Source organism: Salmo trutta, chromosome 21 (genome assembly GCF_901001165.1).
Source record: "Salmo trutta chromosome 21, fSalTru1.1, whole genome shotgun sequence".
NCBI lineage: Eukaryota > Metazoa > Chordata > Actinopteri > Salmoniformes > Salmonidae > Salmo > Salmo trutta.
In genome coordinates, this window is record NC_042977.1 from 10,283,950 (window position 1) to 10,305,536 (window position 21,587).

Consider the following 21,587-nt stretch of genomic DNA (forward strand, 5'->3'; position numbering starts at 1 on the left):
TAGCCTATAGCAGTAAAGGCCAAAATTCAATGTTTCATCAAATATTTATTTAATAAAAAATGTTTATGCCAACAGGGGTTCTAAAATTCAGAATCAAATGGCTAAATTATACATTTTATTACCATCTTTAAACAATTTCATACAGTACCAGGCAAAAGTTCGGACACACCTCCTCATTCAAGGATTTTTCTTTATTTTTACTCTTTTCTATGTTGTAGAATAATAGTGACGACGTCAAAACTATGAAATAACACATATGGAATCATGTAGTACCCACAAAAGTGTTAAACAAATCAACATTTATTTTATATTTGAGATTCTTCAAAGTAGCCACCCTTTGCCTTGATGACAGCTTTGCACACTCTTGGCATTCTCTCAATTTAATGCATTTGAGCCAATCAGTTGTGTTGTGACAAGGTAGGGGTGGTATACAGTAGATAGCCCTATTTGGTAAAATACCAAGTCCATATTATGGCAAGAACAGCTCAAATAAGCAAAGAGAAACGAAAGTTTCTCTGTCCTTTGGTCTGATGAGTCCAAATTTTAGATTTTCGGTTCCAACCGCCGTGTCTTTGTGAGACTCAGAGTAGGTGAACGGATGATTTCCGCATGTGTGGTTCCCACCGTGAAGCATGGAAGAGGTGTGATGGTGCTTCGCTGGTGACACTGTCTGTGATTTATTTAGAATTCAAGGCACACTTAACCAGCATGGCTACCACAGAATTCTGCAGCGATACGCCATCCCATCTGGTTTGCGCTTAGTGGGACTATCATTTGTTTTTCAACAGGACAATGACCCAACACACCTCCAGGCTGTGTAAGGGCTATTTGACCAAATAGGAGAGTGATCATACATACAAACGGACACCCCTCCATGTTGCTGGTGTGGTGAAGATGCTGCTTTTGTAGTCTGAGATTCCTTTACACCCAACCGCCTAGCAGAAACCTGTATTATAGGTTATAGGCTGCATCAGATGAGCTTGCCTCCAACAATCACCCGACCTCAACCCAATTGAGATGGTTTGTGACGAGTTGGACCACAGAATGAAGGAAAAGCAGCCTACAAGTGCTCAACATACTGTATGTGGGATCTCCTTCAAGACTGTTGGAAAAGCATTCCAGGTGAAGCTGGTTGAGAGAATGCCAAGAGTTTGCAAAGCTGTCATCAAGGCAAAGGGTCGATACTTTGAAGAATCTAAAATATAAAATATAGTTTGATTTGTTTAACACTTTTGGTTACTATATGATTCCATATGTGTTATTTCATAGTTTTGATGTCTTCACTATTATTCTACAATGTAGAAAATAGTGAAAATAAAGAAAAACCCTTGAATGAGTAGGTGTGTCCAAACTTTTGACTGGTACTGTATGTTAGCATAGTATATATGACAATCTAAGGGCTAAGACCTATAGGGGTTTTAAAATGTGCTTTGTCCGGCGTCCAGTGTGTTGCTCTATATCCCGGCCTTGAAGTACAGTTTGTGTACATTCAGTGACGATTTTACCTTCTCCAGTTTAGAGAGAGCCAGAGAGTACCAGTCCTTAGCTCTGAATTGCATAAACCTCATGTTGGCCGGGTGGGTTAGCTCTGTGATGATACTGAGACTGGAGAACAACCTGTGTGAGAAGAAACAATATACAGTGCATTCGGAATGTATTCTGACCCCTTCCATTTTCCACATTTTGTTACGTTACAGCCTTATTCTAAAATTTATTAAATTCATGTTTTTCTTCATCAATCTACACACAATACCCAATAATGACAAAGAGAAAACAGGTTGTTAGACTCGAAATTGAGCTCAGCTACATCCTGTTTCCATTAATCATCCTTGAGATATTTCTACAACTTCAATGGAGTCCACCTGTGTTAAATTAAACTGATTGGACATGATATGGAAAGACACACACCTGTCTATATAAGGTTCCACAGTTGATAGTGCATGTCAGAGCCAAAACAAAGCCATGAAGTTGAAGGAATTGTCCGTAGAACGCCGAGACAGGATTTTGTTGAGGCACAGATCTGGGGAAGGGTACCAAAACATTTCTGCGGCATTGAAGGTCCCCAAGAACATACTGGCCTCCATCATTCTAAAATGGAAAAAGTTTGGAACCACCAGGACTTTTCCTAGAGCTGGCCAAACTGAGCAATCGGGGTAGATGTTTTGTATTTTTAATAAATTTGCTAACATTTCTAAAAACCTATCTTCGCTTTGTCATTATGTGGTATTGTGTGTAGATTGATGAGGGGCAAAAACGATTTAATCAATTTTAGAATAAGAATGTAACATAACAAAATGTCAAAAAAGGGAAGGGGTCTGAATACACTGTATATTAAATGACCTGATATAGTTTATATCATATCGCTAGATAATAACAGTGGGTGCAATTAATGAAACATTAACCCCAAATCAATGTTTTTCAAAACATGTTTGTGCAAGTTTCTATGTTGTCTGGTGAAAATACTAAGGTGAGTTGAAATGTTTTGATTAACCTTCTGACAACATGAAAACTATAATAAATCAGAAAACAAATTAATTCACTGATGCATTGTGGTAAGGTTGCCAAGGAAACTAGCTCTGCAGTGTGTACCTTTTCCTGTCTTTCATCTACAATCCCTCTCATCAAAATTAATCTTGAAACCCATCTCTAAAATGTTAAACTGTGTTTAAAGGTTTATTAAAACATTAGCCTGTATATGACACTTAATATCATATAAATGCCTGCAAAAAATGCCTGAACATGTGGTCCGGTGTATTGGACTATAAAACAGTTTTACCAAAGATTAAAAACTTAACAGTGATTTTGGTAACCCTGTCTGCATATTGATAGTGGTTTTCTTTCAAATGCTTTTTTCGATGTCTCACAATAGGGATTCGCTGATAGGCGGATCACTACAGGAAGAACCAATCACACAGTGTCTGTCAGAGACAGACAGATCAAGTGGCAAATGAGGTGAGCACCTCCATCCTTATAAGGCGCCACTTGCCCCACCCTCTGGTTATTCTCATTCTCATCACTACATTCTCTGAAGCTCTCCTCAGCATGACTTGATCCCTGTCTTCCTGCTTAACTGTTCTCAGGCCAACCGTGAGGTTAACGCTGCCAAACGTCGGACCTCAGCTCCTGTCGATAGTGTTATGTACTGATGAAAGTTTTTGCTTCAAGTAGAATTTGTTTTGTACTTCTTAGTAGCTAGCGTCATCGTTATCTCATGCTGCAAAGCATAAGCTAACTTGTCTTGCTCGTTGGAAAGCAAGCTAACCACACTAGCACAGACGGTATATCTCCCTTCTCTCGTTTTGTTTAATATACGTTCACTCGTTTGTGTCAACTAGACCGACCGTTTTTAGCGTCACGATTCTAAGGTCATAGGAGAATATCGGACCGAAGTTAAACACTGTGGTTCCCTTCGGCTAGCACTGTGCTAGCTACAGCACATCTTAACCACGCAAGGTAGCTGCTAGCTAATGAAACTCTTACTAGTCTCATGGCTATAGCATTAATACTGTGCTCACCCTAACTAGCCATTAGCCGGAAGGCTTTTAACAAGCTAGCTTACTCCTATTCAAAGCCTCCTTGCTGGCACATTGTTTTTACAACAGGAGCCTTGGTATTAGCAAGCCCTGTTCTATACAATGGCCACTGCTACCCCATCCCAGGATAAGTCAAGCACTCAAACCACCACGTTCTTGCGCTTGGGGAAACATGATTGCAGGGAAAGATTTTCACCTTCTATTCATCAACTGCATGGGAAGGGAACTTGCTCAAGCAGCACTCAATGACCCCGAGTCCTTCGATCACTACAAAACACTGACTAGGGCGGGTTTGAGGAGGCGGCTAAAACAAACCTCTCTCTCTGCCGCCCCTCTAACATCAAAGCCATCGGCCAAGGCTGAGATTCAGCTCTCCGTGACCGGGCCCAGCTGGGGCGAAGTCACAGCCTAGATTCCCTCCACTCACTGTCTGACGACTTGGTGTCAGGGGAAGGCCAGCTAGGGGATGACGAGGATGACGACGGGATTAATCTCGTGGTTCTCCTCAACTTTGCACCCGAAAGACCCTGTTCGTCCCCCTTCATAATTCCCAATGTCACCCTGCTACCAGAATGGGGGGGCTGCCCTCCCCAGCTTGGAGTTCGACATTTGCGAGCAAGCCGTGGCCAGACTTCGGGATCAAGTGGCCCACTCCCTTGGTGTCAGGATTCTGTGAGGGACCTGTACAATGGGAAAATACTCTGCTTCCCACGGTCCCAGCTTGCGACAGGGAGGCAAAGGGCTCATGGGCAAAAACCCTTACCAGAAAGATCCTTGCTAGGGGCTCCCCTAGCCTGGACATGCAAAATGTTCCCCAGCTGGCTGACTACCTCAACCCCACTTGCCAGACAGAGCACTTTTCTGCCTCCAGTTTTCAGAAGACGTACAAAGCCCAGTCAATCAGAGCACTCAACTTGAAACTCGCGACCCGCTCCACTACAGCCCCATCGATGTTAATGGGGGCCTGTTCGGCCCCCTTTATCCTGTAGTCCACGATCAGCTCCTTTGTCTTGCTCATGTTTGGCAACGCAGTCGTGGGTGAACAGGGAATACAGGAGGGGACTAAGTACACACCCTTGAGGGGCCCCAGTGTTAAGGATCAGTGTGGCAGACGTGTTGTTGCCTACTCTTACCACTTGGGGGCAGCCCGTCAGGAAGTCCAGGATCCAGTTGCAGAGGGAGGTGTTTAGTCCCAGAGTCCTTAGCTTCGTGATGAGCTTCGTGGGCACTATGGTGTTAAACACTGAGCTGTAGTCGATGAACAGCATTCTCACATAGGTGCTCCTTTTGTCCAGGTGAGAAAGGGTGGTGTGGAGTGCGATTGAGATTGTGTCATCTGTGGATGTGTTGGGGCGGTATTCAAATTGGAGTGGGTCTAGGGTGTCCGGGAGGATGCTGTTGTGAGCCGTGACCAGCCTTTCAAAGTCCTTCATGGCTACCGACGTGAGTACCACGGGGCGGTAATCATTTAGGCAGGTTATCTTCGCTTCCTTGGGCACAGGGACTATGGTGGTCTGCTTGAAACATGTAGGCATTGCAGACTCGGTCAGGGAGAGGTTAAAAATGCCAGTGAAGACACTTGACAGTTGGTCCACGCATGCTTTGAGTACACGTCCTGGTAATCTGTCTGGCCCAGTGGCTTTATGAATGTTGACCTGTTTAAAGGTTTTGTTCACATCAACTACCGAGAGCATTATCACACAGTCATCCAGAACAGATGGTGCGCTTGTGCATGCTTCAGTGTTGCTTGCCTCGAAGTGAGCATAAAAGGCATTTAGCTCATCTGGTAGGTTCGCGTCACTGGGCAGCTCGCGTCTGGGTTTCCCTTTGTATTCCATAATAGTTTTCAAGCCCTGCCACATCCGACAAGCGTCAGAGCTGGTGTAGTAGGATTCGATCTTAATCCTGTATTGACGCTTTGCTTGTTTGATGGTTCGTCTGAGGGCATAGGGGGATTTCTTTTAAGCGTCCGGATTAGTGTCCCGCTTCTTGAAAGCGGCAGCTCTAGCCTTTAGCTCGATGGCTTCTGGTTGGGATATGTACGTACAGTCACTGTGGGGGGGACGTCATTGATGCACTTATTGATGAAGCCGATGGTGTATTCCTCAATGCCATTGGATGAATCCCAGAAAATACTCCAGTCTGTGCTTGCAAAATAGTCCTGTAGTGTAGCATCCGCATCATCTGGTGTTTCCTGTTTTAGTTTTTGCTTTTAAGCAGGAATCAAGAGGATAGAGTTACGGTCAGATTTACAAAATGGAGGGCGAGGGAGAGATTTGTACGTGTCTCTGTGTGTGGAGTAAAGGTAGTCTAGTTTTTTTCCCATCTGGTTGCACAATTAACATGCTGGTAGAAATTAGGTAAAACGGATTTAAGTTTCCCTGCATTAAAGTCCCCGGCCACTAGGAGCGGTGCCTCTGGATTAGCATTTTCCTGTTTTCTTATGGCCATATACAGCTCATTGAGTGCGGTCTTAGTGCCAACATAGGTTTCTGGTGGTAAATAGACAGCTACGAAGAATATAGATAAACTCTCTTGGTAAATAGTGTGGTCTACAGCTTATCATGAGATACTTTACCTCAGGCAAGCAAAACCTCGAGACTTCCTTAGATTTCGTGCACCAGCTGTTGTTTATAAATATACATAGACCGCCACCCCTTGTCTTACGTGAGGCCGCTGTTCTATCCTGAAGAAAAAGCATAAAACCCACCAGCTGTATGTTATTCAAGTCGTCGTTCAGCCACGACTCGGTGAAACATAAGATATTACAGTTTTTAATGTCCCATTGGTAGGATATACATGATCGTAGTTTGTCTATTTTATTATCCATTGATTGTACGTTGGCTAATAGGACCGATGGTAGAGGAAGATTACTCACTCGCCGTCGGATCCTTACAAGGCACTCAGACCTTTGTCCCCAATATCTCTTTCTCTTTCTCCTGCGAATGATGGGGATGAGGGCCATGTTGGGCGTCTGAAGTAAATCCTTCCCGTCCGACTCATTAAAGAAAAAGTTTTGTCCGGTACGGGGTGAATAATCTCTGTGCTGATATCTAGAAGCTCTTTTCGGTCATAAGACATGGTTGGCAGAAACATTATGTACAAAATAAGTTACAAATAACACAAAAATACACACACAATAGCACAATTGGTTAAGGGACCGTTAAACGGCAGCCATCTCCTCCGGTGCCATTATGATACATTATGATGCAGATGCCTTGGATAAGATTTGTAAGATTACAGACCTAAACCTGTAGTCGTACCATGAGCCTGGCGGTGTTGAGAGAGGGTGCTCTTTGGTTAAGCTTGTCCAGGTTGACAGGCAAAGAAAAAGTGGACTTCCTGAATTCCCCGGTGACACCAAAGGAGTTGTTCTGGCCCCCTTTCACCGCCATGTGCCAGAAGTGTGACATGCGTAAGAAAAAAGGCGAAGCCTTCAACTTCTGCCTGCCCTGCACACCCGGGACCCGTGGCAGCCCATTGCTTCCTGGAACTATCCGTCCCAGCTTTACAGCTGGGAGGAGGCAACAAGCTGACTCTGGGGGACCAAAACCCCTGGTGACATAGCAGACTGCCAATAACCAGGTTAGACCCTTCAACCAGGGCAAACCTGGAGGTAAACAGTCCTTTGTGGCAGCCGCAGCAAGGTTCCGCCCTCTTTTAACACCCTATGGTCGACGTCCGCGCCCCCATGGAAATCTAATTAGCATAATTAAAAATCTGTTAGTTTAAGCTAGATATCTGTTTTTGCATTGATCCTCCGCATCCGCCTATGTCACACTTCCGCATCTGCGGTGAAAGGTGACAGAGCTAGAGTGGTGTTTGTCAGACCATGAGACATCCCGAGTATCTGTTGTTCCATGTGGTGAATCTGTTATTCAATGCGTTTGTATGGGCTAATAACAGTAAAGCCAAAAAGTAATTTTCATCAAATACATTTTTTGCAATATTTTTTTTTATACTTCAAGGGGTCTTAAAATTCAAAATCAAATAGTAAAATTATCCTTGGTATGACCTTCTTAAAACAATTCCATATAGGTCATTCCTCCCCCACTCAGCTAGAGGACTCCTGATATCTCCAGGAGTGATAAGTATATTTTTGGTCTTTATCTGTTTATCTGTCTAGTACTGTCTTTTTGCTAGCTAGGGCCATCTATTTTAAGTGCTGCCTGTCTTCCCAGTAGCCTACTGGGTGTGTGAACTGCTGATTGCTCATAACTTGCAAATGATTGTTGACACATCAACCAGGATTAAGGGGTAATTTGTGACTTGTTTTGTTAATCAGTGGCTGTATTGGAGGGGGAGTGGTTTACCTCTCCTAGGCAATCAGCAATTAGTACAAGGAGGTGTGCTCTTCACCTCTGCTAGGCAATAAACAATTACATTTACCATTTAGCAGACGCTCTTATCCAGAGCGACTTACAGTAGTGAATGCATACATTTTCATACATTTTGTTTTTCCTCCGTTCCTCCGTACTGTTAGTACAGTTTCCCCTGGTTTCTCAGCGGAGTTTGTGTCAGCGGCAGTCTCGTTGGTAAAACTAAGATGTTTCTGTGGAGTTGTTCGTGGAAGGAAAGAGAGGAAGGCTCCACACCACTCTCACTTGAGTATCTTACCTAGTTATTTTCTGATGATCTCATTTGTGACTTTGGCAACTCTGTGTGTGTTTTCTATACTTGTTCGCTCCTCTCTCTGTAGGCTTAACAGACTCGCCCCACCCCTTGGCTGCAACCCTTCTAATTTAGAGTATCCTGCACGCACAACCCATGTGTGGAAATCCTGGTATCTGAAAGTGTTTGGAACTGTCGATCAGCATTCAAGAACGCAGACAATCTCAGCCTATGCTGCTCTTCAGTCCCTTTTAGGCCCCATTGGAGACATGGATCACCCCAGAGAACACTGCTACTCCAGCTGGTCTCTCTTCATCTGACTACATTTTCTCTCATAGTCCAAGAGCATCTGGTCATCCCGGTAGTGGCACAGGGCTACTCACTTCTCCTAACTGGAGATTTTTCTCTTTTTCCCTCTCTCACCTGTCCATCTCATTTGAATTCAATGCTGTCACTGTCAATTGTCCACTCAAACTTAACATTTGTCATCTATCGCCCACCAGGTGCCTTTGGAGAGTTTCTCAATGAGCTTGACACATAAACTAATTTCCTAATGATGGCTCACTGCTCTTCGTATTTGGCAACTTCAACCTCTCGACGTATGCCTTCGATTAATTTCTTTCCAACTCTCTCTATTCCCTCCTTGCCTCTTTTGACCTCACCCTTTCCCAATCCCCTCCAACTCACAAGGCAGGCAATACACTTGACCTCCTCTTTACTAGAGGCTGTTTGCCCACTAATCTCACTGCAACTCCCCTCCAGGTCTCTGATCACTATTTTGTTTCCTTCTGTCTCCTTTTCCTCCAACCCTAACCACTCAGCCCCTACACAGATGATCATGTGCCGTCGCAATCTTCGCTCCTCTTCTATCCTATCATCTCTCCCTTCTGCTAAATTCTTCTGTCTCCTGATTCTGCCTCTTCGACCCTACTCTCCTCCCCCTATGACTCGCACTGTTCCATTTCCTCCTTGTTGTCTAGGCCCTCCCCTCCTGCTCCATGGCAGAGTGACTAATTGCGAACTTATAGAACATGACTGTTGGCAGCTGAGCAAAAATGGAGGAAAACTAAACTTCCTTATCATCCTTTCACTCCCTCCTCTCTACCTTCTCTTCCTCTGTATTTGCTGCTAAAGCCACTCTATCACTCTAACCCTAAACTATTTCCACCTTCTCTCTCCTTAATCCTGCACACCCTCCTCCCTCTCTGCAGACGACTTTGTCAACCACTTTGAAAAGGTTGACATCTGCTCCTCCGCCAATTGAGTTCACTGGTCCCACTCACACAGAACTACCCTAGGCATTAACCTCTTTCTCCCTTCACTCTCCAGATGAAATCTTCCGACTAGTGAGGTTTGGCTGCCAAACAAACCTCCCAGCTTGACCCCATTCCCTCCTCCCTTCTGGAGACCTCCCATTCCTTACTTCCCTGACCACTGGCTGCATCCCCTCTGACTTCAAAATGGCCTGAGTTGCTCCCCTTCTGAAGAAGCCAACATTCGACTCATCTGACGTCAAAAACTATAGACCTGTATCCATTCTTTTATTTTCAAAACACTTGAGCGCGCTGTCTCTGACCAACTGTCTTGTTGTCTCTCTCAGAACGATTTTCTTGACCCTAACCAGTCAGGCTTCAAGACGGGCCACTCAACCGTGACTGCTCTTCTGTGTCATGGAGGCTCTCCGCATGGCCAAAGCGGACTCTCTCCTCTGTTCTTATCCTCCTAGCTATATTTGCTGCCTTTGACACAGTGAACCATCCGATCCTACTCTCCGCCCTCGAAGGGCTGGGCGTCTCAGGCTCTGCACACTCCTGGATTGCATCCTACCTGGCTGGCCGCTCCTACTATGTGTTGTGGAGAAGATCTACAGTGCATTCGGAAATTATTTAGACCCCTTCACTAAAGTATTCATCCTGTTTCCATTGATCATCCTTGAGATGTTTCTATAAATTGATTGGAGTCCACCTGTAGTAAATTCGATTGATTGGACATGATTTGGAAAGGCACACACCTGTCTATATAAGGTCCCACAGTTGACAGTGCATGTCAGAGCAAAAACCAAGCCATGATGTCGAAGGAATTGTCCATAGAGGTCCGAGACAGGATTGTGTCGGTCACTCTACAGCACTCCACCAATCAGGCCTTAATGGTAGAGTGGCCAGATGGAAGCCACTCCTCAGTAAAAGGTACATGACAGCCCACTTGGAGTTTGCCAAATGCACCTAAAGGACTCTCAGACCATGAGAAACAAGATTCTCTGGTCTGATGAAACCAAGATTGAACTCTTTGGCCTGAAAGCCAAGCATCACGTCTGGAGGAAACCTGGCACCATCCCTACGGTGAAGCATGGTGGCAGCATCATGCTGTGTGGATTTTTAGCGGCAGGGACTGGGAGACTAGTATGGATCGAGGGGAAAGATGAACGGAGCAAAGTACAGAGAGATCCTTGACAAAAACATGCTCCAGAGCGCTCCGGACCTCAGACTGGGGTGAAGGTTCACCTTCCAACAGGACAATGACCTTAAGCACACAGTCAACACAATGCAGGAGTGGCTTCGGGACAAGTCTCTGAATGTCCTTGAGTGTCATACCCAAGAAGACTCAAGGCTGTAATTTCTGCCAAAGGCACTTCAACAAAGTACTGAGTAAAGGCTCTGGATACTTATTTAAATGTGATATTTCCGTTTTCTTTTTTATATATACACATTTGCAAAAACCTGTTTTTGCTTTGTCATTATGGAGTATTGTGTGTAGGTTGAGAAAAAAACTAACAATTTAATACATTTTATAATAAGGCTGTAACGTAACAAAATGTGGAAAAAGTCAGGGAGTCAACGCACTGTATGTCTGCACCACATACGCTCACTACTGCTGTCCCCAGGGCTCGGATCTTGGCCCTCTATACACCAAGTCACTCGGCTCCGTCATCCTCACATGGTCTCTCCTATCATTGCTATGCGGATGACACTCAACTACTTTTCTCTTTCCCCCATTCTGACACCCTGCGTGCCTGGCAGATATCGTAGCTTGGATGTCGGCCCACCACCTCAAGCTAAGGCCTGCCCACTCAATGACCTCTCCACCATGGTTGACAACTCCACAGTGTTCCCAGAGTGCAAAGAACCTTGGCGTGACCCTGGACAACACCCTGACATTCTCTGCAAACATCAAAGCAGTGACTCACTCCTTCAGGTTCATGCTCTAAAACATCCGTAGAGTACAACCCTACCTCACATAGGAATTGGCGGAAGTCCTAATCCAGGCACTTGTCGTCTCCCGTCTGGATTACTGCAACTCGTTGTTGGCTGGGTTCCCCGCTTGTGCCATAAAACCCCTACAACTTATCCAGAAAGCTGCAGCCCGCCTGGTTTTCAAACTTGCCAAGTTCTCCATTTCTACCCCGCTCCATGGTGCACTCCACTGGCTTCCAGTAGAGGCTTGCATCCACTACAAGACCAAGCTGTTTGCTTACAGAGCAGCAAGAGGAACAGCCCCTTCAGGCTATGCTCAAACCTTACACCCCAACCCAAGCACTCTGTTCTGCCACCTCTGGTCTCTTGGCCCTCCAACCCCTACGCGAGGGCAGCTCCCGCTCAGCCCAGTCCAGTCCAAGCTCTTTTCTGTGTTGGTACCCAAATTGTGGAACCAGCTTCCCTCTGAAGCTAGGACAGCAGAGTCCCTGCCCATCTCCCGAAAGCACCTGAAACCCTACCTCTTCAAAGAGCATCTTAAAAAATAACCTTCCTCACCTTGACACCCCCCCCCCCCAAAAAAAAAGAAATCCTGAACCAACAAAATTGCACTTGACCCACCCCTTACTATGCCTGTGATACGTGGTTGTCCCACCTAGCCATCTTAATTGGGATCGGTGTCCCGTCCGCTGGATGGTTGAGCTAACACAGGCTAATGCGATTAGCATGAGGTTGTAAGTAACAAGAACATTTCCCAGGATATATACATATCTGATATGGGCAGAAAGCATAAATTATTTAATCTAACTGCACTGTCCAATTTACTGTAGCTATTACAGTGAAATAATACCATGCTATTGTTTGAGGAGAGTGCACAATTTTGAACATGAAGTTATTAATAAACAAATGCTGCCATCTAGTGGCCAATCTAAATTGCACCTAGGCTGGAATAATACATTATGGCCTTTCTCTTGCATTTCAAAGTTTTTTCTTTTACCAGATCTATTGTATTATATTCTCCTACATTCCTTTCACATTTCCACACATACATTTCCATTTTAGTTATTTAGCAGACGCTCTTATCCAGAGCAGTAGTGAGTGCATACATTTCTTTTTTTTCTTCTCCGTACTGGTCCCCCGTGGGAATCGAACCCACAACCCTGGCGTTGCAAACACCATGCTCTACCAACTGAGCCAACACTTCAAAGTGTTTCCTTTCAAAATGGTACCAAGAATATGCATATCCTTGCTTCAGGGCCTGAGCTACAAGCAGCTAGATTTGGGTATGTCATTTTAGGTGAAAATTGACCGTCTGCTAAATGACTAAAATGTGGCAGTGGGGAGGCACGTCTATGAAAAAATAAATAAGATTCCATGTGCAGCAGCTCACGTTCATGGTCTTGCTCACATGGGAAAATAGAGGAGCTGCATTCCCAAGTGCCCTCCTCCCCTAGACTCTCACTTCAGCACCTTTTCAGGTTCCAGCCAGGAACCTGAAAAGGAATTCTCTCCCTCCGGTCTCAGACTAACAGAGCAGGATGACGGATTGCCAGTTGCCATCTATTTTGGTCCTTCTCTTATGCCCTGCACATTCTGCCTAAACTGTCCATTCTGTGCAAGCGAACACAGTTGAATAGGTTCACGAATACACCTCCTCAGAATGCCATGAGGGGGAACCATCACTCTAGGTGAGGAACGGGTTTTCTTGGCTAACTAACTCCCTTGGCCCACTCTCTTAAGGCACTTATTAGGCGACAGAGCCCCATACAACTATCTGTACCTCCCTTTACAGGAGTGAGCAGCTGGGTATACTTTTGCTGTTGTTAATCTTCATCTTCGGAGTAGGGACAAGAAAGACCAGACACATAGCTACTCTACTGCTTAGGATTAGGACGTCTGGGTAACCAATATGTTTCCTTTTTAGCTACACTGTTTGATGGCTTATGTTATTCCGCCGGCTGCTCTGTCTTGCCGATATCCCCGCTTGGTGACACCGTATAGCCAAACCTATTGCTGCAAACCTGTTGCTGCTCACTAGGGGCACAGTCTAAGAGGATCAAGTATGTTTTTCAGAAAATAACTCTCTGCTCATATGCCTCGTACACATTGCGAGGTATCCCAGTTACTGGGACACACTCTCTGCCCCTTTGGCAGCGTTGTTGCACTCAGGGGTGCGCATGACACGCGTATTCCAACCTCTAGAGAGCCCGCTGCTAGAAGTGACAACCCTCAGGGTTTTTTTGGTGACTCCATCGCCAAGTAGTGAAAATGCACCACAGGGGGAGAGAGGGGGTGATGCCAGCACACCCCTGGCAAGGGTGATGCCTTATGCTTTTTCCTTCTCTATGCCTGACACTCCCCACTCTGGTAAACATAGTGAGGAAACAAGGCTCATTCCTCATCTTAGAGTCCATCTATAGCCAGGGAAGCTCTGGTTTACAGAGATCACTCTCCTGCTTTACAACCAGCCCTGGCAGCTACCATTTACGCAGGGATCTTTTTGACCCAAGTGAACAAGGAGATTTTCTACTCTCACCCAGAAGCCATGGCCCTCTGGGCCTGGCCTGTGAGTGGATACATTTGAATACGACAGGATTGCAACGCAAGGTCATTGCGTTGCAATCCTGACTATCCAAAATGAAAGTTGGATGTTTGGAATGTCAGAACACTGTTTCAAATGGGGCGCCTTGCTCAAGCAATACAACAGATGCACAAATACAAACTCTGTTAGGAGTTAGAAGAAATATGGCCAGCTGAAGGAAAAAGGAGACTGGCAAGTGGGGACTCCGTTCTTAATTTGTCAAGCACAAATAGAAGTACCCAAGCATGATGTCCTACTCATAATAGGAGTTGAAGACAATCATGGAAGAGAAAAGGATAATGGGGAAATATGGCATCGGTGCAAGAAATGAAAATGGTGAACGTCTGTGCAGTTTGTGTGAAGAAAACAACTCGGTCATAGGTGGCACCCTGTTCGAGCATAAAAGGATACACAAGCTTGCATGTAAATCACCAGATGGCAAGACAGAAAGTCAGATTGACCACATTCTGATAAACAGCAAGTGAAGATCTCTGCAGGATGTATGAGTCAAAAGAATGGCAGACATCAGCAGCGACCACAATATGCCGATTGGAAAAAATATTAATGAAGCTGAGGAGGGCCAAACTGGAAACATCGTTTTGATCTATCCAAGTTGGAACACCCAGACGTGAAGAAGGATTTCAACGTCATCCTAAATAACAGGTTTGCTATCCTAGATGATGGTATGGAGTTAACCATAGAAAGCTTCAACAAAGCTATGGAAGAAGAAGGAGGGGGGGGAAAGTGCTTGGTCACAAGAAATCAAGAGTAGAGGAATGGATATCCCAATCTACCTGGAGAAAAATGGAAGAATGGAAACACATACGAAAACGTCTGCTTGATGCCATATCTACTCTACTGAAGGAAAGGGTAGAAAAATAACTCAGCAAAGGACAGAGGTCAAGAAAGGAGCAAGGAAAGACAAGAGAATATAGCTGCGAGCAGCAATGAACATGGTTCACAGGACGACAGAAGGGACACAAGGTCAGTTGGATAACAAAGCAAGCACTCTATCTTCCTTTATGTGCAATGATGAGTCTAAATACAAAATCTGGAGTGAATTTGGCGTCTGGTTCATGTGGAAAAGATGATTGCAGATGATTTTGAGCACAAACCGCAGCAGTTAAGATAAGCTCCTGCTAGAAATTTCTAAGCAGACAGAATGCACTCTTAATGTGCTATATTTTTAAAATGTCCTTTTCAAAAGCTTCGAATGTATATTTTTTTATTCAAAGGAAGTGCACTTTTTCCAACAACAGGACCAATTACAGGATTTATCAGCTTCAGGAAAAGCTAGAAAACCACTGAAATCTTCTGAGAACAACTATATCGGAAAAACATATTTCAAGGTCCTCAGGACTAAAGTATTGACAAACAAGTGCAAAAAGAAATTACAAGAGTAAACCTGTGAGTAAACTTGAGACACTTGAAGGGGAGGTAGGCCTACTCCTTTAATGATACTGGACTGAGCATAATTGTATCTTACTATAAGTCATTATTATTACTTATGTCAGAATATTTTGTTGTAATTGTATAAACCTCAATTGAAATATTTCAAAAACAAACAAAAGTCATTATAAAAAAAATCATCATCCCAGCATTGTTCAAGAGAAACATTGTCCAAGAACTTGTCATGGAGATTGTTTACCATGAATAATTACAAAGCACAGATGCCAAGAATCAAAGTATCTGTGCTTTAAAACCACTGCTAATATACACTGCTCAAAAAAATAAAGGGAACACTAAAATAACACATCCTAGATCTGAATGAATGAAATAATCTTATTAAATACTTTTTTTTTACATAGTTGAATGTGCTGACAACAAAATCACACAAAAATAATCAATGGAAATCCAATTTATCAACCCATGGAGGTCTGGATTTGGAGTCACACTCAAAATTAAAGTGGAAAACCACACTACAGGTTGATCCAACTTTGATGTAATGTCCTTAAAACAAGTCAAAATGAGGCTCAGTAGTGTGTGTGGCCTCCACGTGCCTGTATGACCTCCCTACAATGCCTGGGCATGCTCCTGATGAGGTGGCGGATGGTCTCCTGAGGGATCTCCTCCCAGACCTGGACTAAAGCATCCGCCAACTCCTGGACAGTCTGTGGTGCAACGTGGCATTGGTGGATGGAGCGAGACATGATGTCCCAGATGTGCTCAATTGGATTCAGGTCTGGGGAACGGGCAGGCCAGTCCATAGCATCAATACCTTCCTCTTGCAGGAACTGCTGACACACTCCAGCCACATGAGGTCTAGCATTGTCTTGCATTAGGAGGAACCCAGGGCCAACCGCACCAGCATATGGTCTCACAAGGGGTCTGAGGATCTCATCTCGGTACCTAATGGCAGTCAGGCTACCTCTGGCGAGCACATGGAGGGCTGTGCGGCCCCCCAAAGAAATGCCACCCCACACCATGACTGACCCACCGCCAAACCGGTCATACTGGAGGATGTTGCAGGCAGCAGAACGTTCTCCACGGCGTCTCCAGACTCTGTCACGTCTGTCACGTGCTCAGTGTGAACCTGCTTTCATCTGTGAAGAGCACAGGGCGCCAGTGGCGAATTTGCCAATCTTGGTGTTCTCTGGCAAATGCCAAACGTCCTGCACGGTGTTGGGCTGTAAGCACAACCCCCACCTGTGGATGTCGGGCCCTCATACCACCCTCATGGAGTCTGTTTCTGACCGTTTGAGCAGACACATGCACATTTGTGGCCTGCTGGAGGTCATTTTGCAGGGCTCTGGCAGTGCTCCTCCTGCTCCTCCTTGCACAAAGGCGGAGGTAGCGGTCTGGCTGCTGGGTTGTTGCCCTCCTACGGCTTCCTCTACGTCTCCTGATGTACTGGCCTGTCTCCTGGTAGTGCCTCCATGCTCTGGACACTACGCTGACAGACACAGCAAACCTTCTTGCCACAGCTCGCATTGATGTGCCATCCTGGATGAGCTGCACTACCTGAGCCACTTGTGTGGGTTGTAGACTCCGTCTCATGCTACCACTAGAGTGAAAGCACCGCCAGCATTCAAAAGTGACCAAAACATCAGCCAGGAAGCATAGGAACTGAGAAGTGGTCTGTGGTCACCACCTGCAGAACCACTCCTTTAATTGGGGGTGTCTTGCTAATTGCCTATAATTTCCACCTGTTGTCTATTCCATTTGCACAACAGCATGTGAAATTTATTGTCAATCAGTGTTGCTTCCTAAGTGGACAGTTTGATTTCACAGAAGTGTGATTGACTTGGAGTTACATTGTGTTGTTTAAGTGTTCCCTTTATTTTTTTGAGCAGTATATTATTTTCCACAATAATAGATCAGCCATATTGAAGACAGTGCTGTGCAGATCCTATCCCTATGTAAGAGAACAGGATATTAATAATTATTATAAATAAGGACGCAGAACTTGATATTCCCAAATTAACCATGGACATTTATGACAGTGGAACTGTCCCACAGTAATGAGGATTACCTTAAGTCATTTAAGGAATTCTTTACTACACTGAAAGCTGAAGTTGAAAAAGAGTCCTATTTTCTGCCAAGGATGATCACAACAAGGAACAATTTGAAGAGACATTTAATGCATCTAACTTTCAGCTTTACTTTTCCCAATACAAATAAATTATAGTGCACATATGAGGCAAGCCACATTCAGCACTTGAGGTATGGAATCATCAAAAACCAAATCTCTTAAGGAACTACGGTCTCAGATGAATGAATGACAACCAGACAATCGGTCTCTAAAAATACTAATTAAAGAGACCCAGGACAATATGGTGCAGTGGAAGACCCTTTCTAGTGAGCTACAATTTGTAAGTCAGGCAATGGCCCAGCCCAATGAACGCAGCCAGTTACACAAAGCTGAAATAAGCCATGTCACTCTACAGGATCACCAGAACTTATTGCAGAGCAAAAAAAACTAAACCACTGTTGGACTAATCTGAAATCCTTGACTAACATGCTGACCACACCACTCGTGTCGCGTGCGCGGCAAAATAAATCTACACATACATGTTATTCAATCATTGCACCTCATACTGCTCGCAGGCATCAGCGAGCGTCTGCGTGGGCAGGTGCTAAAATATGAATTGGTTCTATTTGTGACAGTCAACGCGCTGCAAGTCCGGCCTCTCCTGTCTCCTCATTGGTTTTTAGGAGCATATTCCCACATGCCATCTCCTCATTGGTTTTTAGGAGCATATTCCCACATGCCATCTCCTCATTAGTTTTTAGGAGCATATACCCACGTGGGTGATTGAAAGATTAACTCAGGTCCACACTCCGGTAGGTTGTAGTAAGGCTGTAAAGTTGGTTGCCAACCGCCATATAAAGTCCAATGAAGAAAAAGAAGCCTTAAGGAAGGAGAGATGACCCGAAATGAATTCGGTTTATCGTTTTATCTATGCATTAATTGTCGGAATTGAGGACTTTTGTGCATTTCAGGTAAAATAATAACCGAATGTTTATTATTCCAGGGAAAATTAGCTAGCAACAGCAAGCTATCTAGCTAAATTGCCATGAATGTTTAATGCTTTTCGACCTGTCCCCAAATTAATATAGTTGGTTCAGAGTTTGTTTTGATATTTCAACCTGCGTGTCCTGATCGCATCTAGTGTGGGTGAACAAAATCAACCTGCGTGCGTCCGGTTTGGTCAGCATGTAAGAGTCTATAGAAACAGGCAAGAAAACACTAACAGACCATCCTGATAGCCAGCCCTCAGCTTCCATGCAGACAGGAGGTGGTGACAAAATACCTCTAATGGACCCCAATAGAAAATACAGAAGAAGATCACGTCAACCCTTCCACTCTCAGGTGTCACGTCGACCCTTCCCCCTTCATCCAGAGGAGCCACGTCGACCCTTCCCCCTTCATCCAGAGGAGCCACGTCGACCCTTCCCCCTTCATCCAGAGGAGCCACGTCGACCCTTCCCCCTTCATCCAGAGGAGCCACGTCGACCCTTCCCCCATCATCCAGAGGAGCCACGTCGACCCTTCCCCCATCATCCAGAGGAGCCACGTCGACCCTTCCCCCATCATCCAGAGGAGCCACGTCGACCCTTCCCCCATCATCCAGAGGAGCCACGTCGACCCTTCCCCCATCATCCAGAGGAGCCACGTCGACCCTTCCCCCATCATCCAGAGGAGCCACGTCGACCCTTCCCCCATCATCCAGAGCAGCCACGTCGACCCTTCCCCCATCATCCAGAGCAGCCACGTCGACCCTTCCCCCATCATCCAGAGCAGCCACGTCGACCCTTCCCCCTTCATCCAGAGGAGCCACGTCGACCCTTCCCCCTTCATCCAGAGGAGCCACGTCGACCCTTCCCCCTTCATCCAGAGGAGCCACGTCGACCCTTCCCCCCATCATCCAAAGGAGCCACGTCGACCCTTCCCCCCTATCATCCAGAGGAGCCACGTCGACCCTTCCCCCCTATCATCCAGAGGAGCCACGTCGACCCTTCCCCCATCATCCAGAGGAGCCACGTCGACCCTTCCCCCATCATCCAGAGGAGCCACGTCGACCCTTCCCCCATCATCCAGAGGAGCCACGTCGACCCTTCCCCCTTCATCCAGAGGAGCCACGTCGACCCTTCCCCCTTCATCCAGAGGAGCCACGTCGACCCTTCCCCCTTCATCCAGAGGAGCCACGTCGACCCTTCCCCCTTCATCCAGAGTAGCCACGTCGACCCTTCCCCCATCATCCAGAGGGTCTACGAAAGACAACAGAGACATAACAAGGAAACTCTAGCTAACCCAACTGATTGAAGGCCCGACTAGGATAACAAAATCTACAAAGACACAACTGGACTTCATATTCTCCAATAAGTCTGACTGAATAAAAAAAATCATACAACTTAATTTCTGGTTTATCTAACCACAATCTTACTTTGGTTGCAACAAAACTCACCAAACAGAGGTTCAGATAGGACAGTAAGAGGACCAAAAGTAACATCTGTCGCATTCCTAAAAGAGATTTGGATCTTTTTGAAGATAAACTAAGGCAAATCAAATGGTCTGAAATAATTTATGGTGTACAATGCCTTCAGAAAGTATTCCTACCCCTTGACTTATTCCACATTTTGTTGTTACAGCCTGAATTCAAAATGGATTAAATTGACTTTTCTCACCCATCTACACACTATACCCCATAATGACAAAGTGAAAAGTACCTTTGGCCAAATTTGGTGTCCTTTGGTCCTATGGTTCATAAAATAAAATGTTTGCATATGAACGTATGTGGTAATATGCATCTGTTTTGACTTTGTAACACTAATGCTTAGAATAATCATACAAATATATTTATCTCATTGACCAAAAGTCAGATTCACTCCAGATTTGGTCTTTAGTTTGAGAAAATAACATTGATGCATTCAAAGATGGCCACACTATACCAACAGATGCATATTACCACGTACGTTAATATGCAAACATTTTCCTTTTATGAACCATAGGACCAAAGGATACCAAATTTGGCCCAAGGTACATGTCTTAACTTCTTGCGGATCTTTGGGACGCTATCGTCCCATCTGGCCAACATCCGAGGATATTGCAGAGTGCGAAATTCAATTTAAATTACTATAAATATTTAACTTTCATGAAATCACAAGTGCAATAAATCAAAATAAAGCTTAACTTGTTAATCCAGCCGCCGTGTCAGATTTCAAAAAGGTTTTACGGTGAAAGCAAACCATGCAATTATCTGAGGACAGCGCCCAACACACAAATGCATAACAAATCATTTTCAACCAGGGAGTTGCGACACAAAAGTCAGAAATAGCGATATAATATATGACTTACCTTTTGAAGATCTTCTTCTGTTGGCACTCCAAAAGGTCCCAGTTACATTACAAATGGTCCTTTTGTTCGATAAAGTCCTTCTTTATATTCATAAAAACTCAGTTTAGCGGGTGCGCTTCAGTCAATGACTTACCTTTTGAAGATCTTCTTCTGTTGGCACACCAAAAGGTCCCAGTTACATTACAAATGGTCCTTTTGTTCGATAAAGTCCTTCTTTATATTCATAAAAACTCAGTTTAGCGGGTGCGCTTCAGTCAATAATCCACTCGGTTTCCCTGCTTCAAAATGCATACAAAATGAATCTAAAATGTTACCAATAAACTTATCCAAACAAGTCAATCAACGTTTATAATCAATCCTTAGGTACCCTAATATGCAAATAAACAATACAATTTAAGACGGAGAATCGTTATTGTCTTTACCGGAGATAAACAAAAAGAACGCGCTCTCTTGACCATGTGCTTGGAAACACTACAGCCAAAATGGGAGCCACTTAGAAAAACTACAACTTCTCCCTCATTTTTCCAAAAACCAGGCTGAAACTCTTTCTAAAGACTGTTGACATCTAGTGGAAGCCCTAGGAACTGCAATCGGGGACGATTTCGCCCTATTATAAAAGTGCCAGCCATTGAAATCAGTGGTATGCTGATTTATTTTTTATGGTTTTTCCTCCATTTCAGTTCTGTTATACTCACAGACATTATTTTAACAGTTTTAGAAACTTGAGTGTTTTCTATCCAAATCTACCAATTATATGCATATCCTAGCTTCTGGGCCTGAGTAGCCGGCAGTTTACTTTGGGCACGCTTTTCATCCGGACGTCAAAATACCGCCCCCTATCCCAAAGAAGTTCCCTTAGTTTTTCTCAAACT

The 21,587-nt window shown here is 44.7% G+C and overlaps 1 protein-coding gene across 1 annotated transcript in view; it reads right to left on the reverse strand.

Moving 5' to 3' along the window:
• LOC115156646 (potassium channel subfamily T member 2-like) overlaps positions 1-21,587 on the reverse strand; it is a 74,243-nt gene that overhangs the window by 12,865 nt on the left and 39,791 nt on the right. Inside the window, exon 23 of the mRNA XM_029704161.1 lies at positions 1,506-1,617. Coding sequence (XP_029560021.1) covers positions 1,506-1,617 — 112 coding nt within the window. The remainder of the gene's footprint in view (positions 1-1,505; positions 1,618-21,587) is intronic.